Source organism: Atta colombica, unplaced genomic scaffold (genome assembly GCF_001594045.1).
Source record: "Atta colombica isolate Treedump-2 unplaced genomic scaffold, Acol1.0 scaffold110, whole genome shotgun sequence".
Classification (NCBI taxonomy): Eukaryota; Metazoa; Arthropoda; class Insecta; order Hymenoptera; family Formicidae; genus Atta; species Atta colombica.
Window position 1 is genome coordinate 505,843 of NW_017259196.1, and position 6,329 is coordinate 512,171.

The 6,329-nt window shown below is 30.6% G+C and overlaps 1 protein-coding gene across 1 annotated transcript in view; it reads left to right on the forward strand.

The window, feature by feature from the left end:
- The window catches only part of LOC108693835 (neuromedin-U receptor 2-like), a 13,359-nt gene extending 7,654 nt beyond the window's left edge, over positions 1-5,705 (forward strand). Inside the window, 4 exon segments of the mRNA XM_018202985.1 lie at positions 3,445-3,662; positions 4,050-4,464; positions 5,211-5,428; positions 5,431-5,705. Of these exon segments, the coding sequence (XP_018058474.1) occupies positions 3,445-3,662; positions 4,050-4,464; positions 5,211-5,428; positions 5,431-5,481 (902 nt within the window). The 3' untranslated portion in view covers positions 5,482-5,705.
- The last annotated feature ends 624 nt before the right edge of the window (positions 5,706-6,329 follow it).

Genomic DNA, 6,329 nt, shown 5'->3' on the forward strand with positions numbered 1-6,329 from the left:
CTAATAATACATATAATTAAAAATTAAGATATTAATTGTGTATAAAATTGCTCTTCTGAAAAATAGAAAAACGATCGCTCATGAATTTATTGGTGATAATTGTACAACTCTGTTTGCACGTGGCGCATTTACTGACATTTATATAATAGAGATCACGTGCATGTGTGTACATTTGAAGCCGCAAGCTTTGCGATCCACCGAGCGCGTGTATAAACTAAAAAAAGTTTTATTAACCAAACAGAGCTTTCATTAATAATTAATCAAGTTTTTATGAATTATAATTACGGCTTGTCACTTTTTCACAATAATTTTCTATTATGAATAAGTTGTACAAGTTGTACACACAATAATGTATGTAATGTTTGTGTGTAATATTTACAATATAAAACAATAACACAAATATTTAAATATACTTTTATTAAATTGACACGAAAAGCAAAAATATTTAACGGATGTCACATTGACACATGTTTAGATTGCATATTATTCTCGTTAAAACGTGCGATGTTGACCAGACTCTGAATTTGAAAACTTGTTCCGATATAATTCACCTGAATTTACGATCGCAGTAGGATCGCTTATCTCGTTCTCAATGTCTCAGCTGAAGCAATAATCGAAATAAAAATGCCGACCTTCATACCGCTGAAAGTGTGGGCGAATCTCGTTTGTCGATAGTGCGCGTGGTAATAAAATCGGCTTCCTGTTTGCAAAAAAAAAAAAGAAAAAATACACATCTCTCCATATTTCCGTATCATCGAACTTTTTCCACCATTGCAACAAACTGTGATGAACGATGTTTCGAATTAACGCATCGATGATTCATTTGTGTTTTTGATCCCACGACCAGGCATGCGTATTTACGGTTGCAATACCCCACAAATTGTAAAGGAGTTAGTTACCGCGAATTTTTTCAGAAATTACGAAACATCCCTCGAAAGCTATTAAAAGATAGAAGCTTTTTCATGAAGTTTCTAAAGTTTAAAAAAGTCACGTAAAATGTTATAAACATTTCCCAGAGTTTGACAGATGTTCTTAACAATTCTTAACATTCTACTTTAGTTCTTTTTCAACACAACTTAAAATAAAGCAAAGTTTGTTTGTTAATTACAACAGTCTTAACGATTATTATTTCAATTATTTATTTCTGAGTTATTTACTAATAATTTTTTCTTGCAATTAAACTATCGCAATTATTTTATAAGGAAAAAAGAGTGAGGATTTCTTTTAAATACTATGAATTCTCTCTCTTAAATTATTTTATTACAAAAATAATTTCATAAATTAGCAAGAATTTTTAAAATGATTACATTAGAGTTACTTCTGTACCTGCCGAATTTCGAAAGTACACAAATATTTTCTTAATGTACAACTTTTTAAGCTTTTCCATTGCTATGCAGAAATTTGTGTTAGATCTCTAAATATTATTTCATCCTACATAACTCATTCGCTTTTTCGACAGACGTCAGAGCCTTCAGCTTTTAACATCCGCTCTGCCGAGGACGGGCGGGGTAAAGTTGGTCTTTTTATATTCATTTTTATTCCTTTTCAAATTTAGTTTCAATAAAATATAAAATATTTGTACAGCGAAAGTATCGCTTTAACATTTATATATTTTATTTATTCTTGCGATCACTCATGTTTTTTTTTGTATATCCCAGTAATTTCTCGTAAAGCCTTTCTTAAAGTCTTTCTAAAAACCTTCTTTAAGGATACGCCAGCGAAGTTGCAGAGTTATTTTTTTTTAATTAAAGTTTAGATCTCTTCGTCTTTACTTTTTAGATGTATGTAGAAGTAATATTACGTAAAATATAATATTATAATATATTGTAATATTACAAAATAAAAAAAAAGAAAGAAAAAGAAAACAATATCTTTTCCTAACATGATATTTTTATGTTCCCATTGTATTCGATCGACTAAATATCGATTAATTATTACAAATTACAAAGCTGTAATAATTATTCATTATTATAGCATTAATTGTAAGAAGTTCCATTAATCTCATTTGCATTCACAAACGACTCAATTAAATTCTGTAAAATCTTCACAATTGATTTTTCTGAATTTTCATGGAAATTCCTCTAAGAACTTTAAATAGATATTATATCGCTTCCCTCTAATATAAAAGATAATAATTATGCAACAAAACTTATTCATGGAATATACACAGGTTGCACGAAAACGTGAAAATGTCCAAAATATCTTGCAATATGCTGTTCTACTACTACTTAAGAAATGAAACACGTGAAGGATTCAATTGCATTTTGTCTTGTAATTGCGCCTAATTCAATTTATTTAACAAATTTTACATGAAAGTAGTGCTTTGAAAAATTTGAAAGAAACTCGCTACACCAAAAAGCGCGGTAAAAGCAGAAGTTATTCATGAACTACATTTAATTATTATTTTAATGCAACATATATGATAATTGCGTACAACTGCAATCTCACTTGACTTAAACTTCGGAATATTTAAAAGAAGAGTCTTTTAATTAAAACTTATCATTAATTAAAGGATATAAAAAATGGAGTATAAAAATCATACAAAAATATATTTAATGTTACGAGAATTCTACTTGAATATTCGGAAATCAAGATTATTTGAAATTGTAAGAAAAAAACCTACTTACAATTAGACTTATCTTGACAAAATTAAACTGCTTCGATGATTTCCGCATTTTCCAAATTTCATCGGCCATTCCATTTAATAAAATGTTTCTTCCTTTCATCGATACCTGATATACGTGTATTACGCAAAAATTTCTTTAGACTTTAATTGTCGGAAACTTGAAAGCTTTTGTAATATTTTATGATTATTTAATTTTTAACTTAATATTTTTACGCGCTACAATGATATTCTAGAAAAAAGCTAAAATCAAATCAGAATCAAATTAGAATCGGTGTTTCGATTTTCCCAATTTCTAAAGTCTTTTAATTGTTTTATTTCTTGAAAACTGTTACCGAATGCTCCAGCAGTGTAGATAGCAATGTAATAAAAGTTCATTTTCTTGGTAAGTTTCATTACACAGTAATGAAATCGCAAAAGGTGACTTGAAGTAGCGCTAAATGAAGGCGAATGGTCTGTGCAATGTTACTTGTCTATATATTTTTCTCGATACATTACGGGAATCATGAATTGAAGTAGATTTATTCTTATTATTCTGGAAAATAGCTAATTCCTTATTAACTCTACAAGAAATCACTTACAATTTTGAAATTAACAATAACGATGCACATATATTTTACAACTGTTGTAATCTGAAACGGAAAAAATAGATTTTTAATAGATATTCTTAATTAGAATACATGCTAATTTTATTTTATAAAAATTATTTCGTTTTGTACTTTATCTTTTGTACTTTATCACAAGAAGAATCAGTAAAATCGTTTTACTCTCTGCCTCTCACTGGTATTTAACTCAATAGGACGTCATTATTGTCTTTACAGTTGCGGTGGTGGTGGCCTTTTTCATCTGCTGGGCGCCATTTCACGCTCAAAGGCTGCTGGCTGTGTACGCTCAGAACAGCTCGTCTGAACCGGAAGATACTATGGTCATAGTCTACACCACGCTCACGTATGTGTCGGGAGTGTTCTACTATTTATCTACCACAGTGAATCCTCTCCTTTACAATATCATGTCTAACAAGTTCAGAGAAGCTTTCAAGGTAAGTTTCTGGAGAACTTTAATCATTCTTTATAGCTTTATTTCTCACTGGCAATTTTTACATGAACTTTATAATTAAATACTTATATACTTGCAAAAAATAAACGAATACATTTTATATAGCATTTAAAAAATATTTTGTCATATGTTAATATATTTGATATTAAATAATTACTTTTTATTATGTTTTCAATATTTTTTAAGACTTTTTGCATCTTCCTTTTGCACATTTTTATAACAAATATATTACATAATATACAAGTTATTTTAATTACGAATTTTGTTTTCTCGGATATTATCGATAAGCATCGATAATCAGTTAGGATCGGAATAAAATTGCAAAAATATAAAAATCTTTTATAATTTTACTTTTCATCTTTTCTTCCAGTCGATGCTGCCCAAGTATTGCATCAGGAAGTTCTCGTCTCACAAGGTCATTCATCGACAACCGACTTATAGCAGTTTGTCGCGGTATCAGAGATCAATAAGGCATCGATTCGATGATGCTCAACACTCGCCCTCGGTATCCATCAGCGACGAACAGCAACGATTAACGCATATCGCACTGGCGAACACGAATTTCTGTGAGCCAAATGGACTCGTAAAGTCGCAGAACGAACGAGAGGGACAACCTGCGATTAAAGAAACCGTAGCCTGTCGAGATTATACCAGAAGAGTGTCCAGAGACTCTGACTGCAGCCAACTTACCATGATGACAACGTTGAGCAAGCAGGGCCTGAACAGTGAGGGCAACAATAACGCGAACGAGTGGATTCAGAGATCGCCGAAAGCTGTCACTTTAGGTAGTGTCCTCCGTTATATTAAAATCTTATACTAAATCAATTTCTTCGGAATTTTTTAAATTTTCTTGAATTAATTGGAAAATCTTTTTTAAAAGAAACATGTTCACATGATGTGTTATACATATGTAATTGCGCATACCTAAAATATTATTTGCGAATATATAAATAATATTTAAAATACTTTTTTTTTATCTTATTTTATTAAAATACGTATTTTGAAAAATATGATATAATATATACATATTAAAAACTTCAAATAAATATAAAAATATTACTCTTGAAGCGCACGCTTATCATTTTGAAATTAATAAGCAGACTTTTGTCAACACACACACACACACACACACATACACACACATACACACACATATTTTATAATTAAAGTATATCTGTAAATATGAAATCATAATAAGCTACGAAAAATTTATATGTTATAAATTACAAAACATATTATGTTATTGTAAATATAATACATGTAAAATATATAACTTCTAATTTTTAAATACGTATAATCTTTATATGCATACTCTTTTATCAGAACGTTCATTTAGGAGCAAATTTATTTCAAAATAAAACGTGAAAGATTATATGTAATATGAAATGTATATGCACAAAAAACAGAAATTGTTTTTATTTCATTTTTTTTTTCTTAAAAATTTCTTTTCTAAAATTTCTTAACTCTTATTCGTTCTTATAAATCCGGCAGAACATGAAAAATGTTCCTATCACTTTGGTATTTCTAGCAGGAATCCTCACGGAGAGATTGGGCATTGGTACAAAAGGATTCTTCACGCTACACCGGAAGAATTTGTTAGCTAGCCCGAAACCAAAATTGGAAACCGTCATTGCGATGCGACCACAATTTCAGAGTCATCCGAGCATTGAGAGCGCCAATACGATGAGCAACTCCAGTCTGCAGGACTTTGACGAGACCGAGTTCACCGGAACGGAATCGTCGCCTTACACACACACACATACACACACATGGGCGAGTTAAATTTCGAACTCGTCACTTGACGTCCATTTATCTCGGCAAAACGCCGTCTCTCGAATTAGACGCCGAGCTCAAATCAAATAATGCTCTTTGGTTGTGGAAACCGCGGCGCAGGAACTTCTAATCTAAGAGAAGGCCACAATGGAGGCAAATCTCAATGCAACACGGATTTAGCTACGTTCTAAACAATGCACAGTTGCATTATCGAGATGAATCAGCGGAATTCACATCAAAGATAAGAAAATATCACGAAGAATTATTGTAAAAGGAGAAAAAAAGAATCTGATCCAATCCATTACGATCATATAAAAATATACAAAATATGTGGAAATTAACGATAATGTAAATAAAAATCATCGCTTGTGATTTGTGAAATTGAAAGGAACGCATAAGCGCTTATGCATATTGCTTCACGCAAAGAACTGAGCCGGAAATTATAACACGGACACAAGATATAAAGCATGCGTGGATGTTTAATATCTAAAGTGCGATGTGTGTGAATATTATACTTTCCTGTTCTATAGTACGGCTGTTAATAACGCTAGTCTTCTCTGCAAACGCAAAAGAAAATTTGCAGATGTAATTTCAGCGTTCCTAAGAATATATAGTAAAATATTATATTCTCTCGTTAATAAGATTCTTATTAATAAAAACGTTATTGTTGTGTATAATTAAAGAGAACGTTCTGTCAAGATCGGCATGTTAATACTAGCTTCTTATATTTCCTGTCTGTCGTCTATATTTATATTTATGTATTTTGTGATAAAGCGGATTGCACAACGGCTTCGCAAAGACTTGCCCGAAAAAAAATATTATATATATATGGACATATTTTATATACAATTATATTTAAAATATATCAATTTTTTTA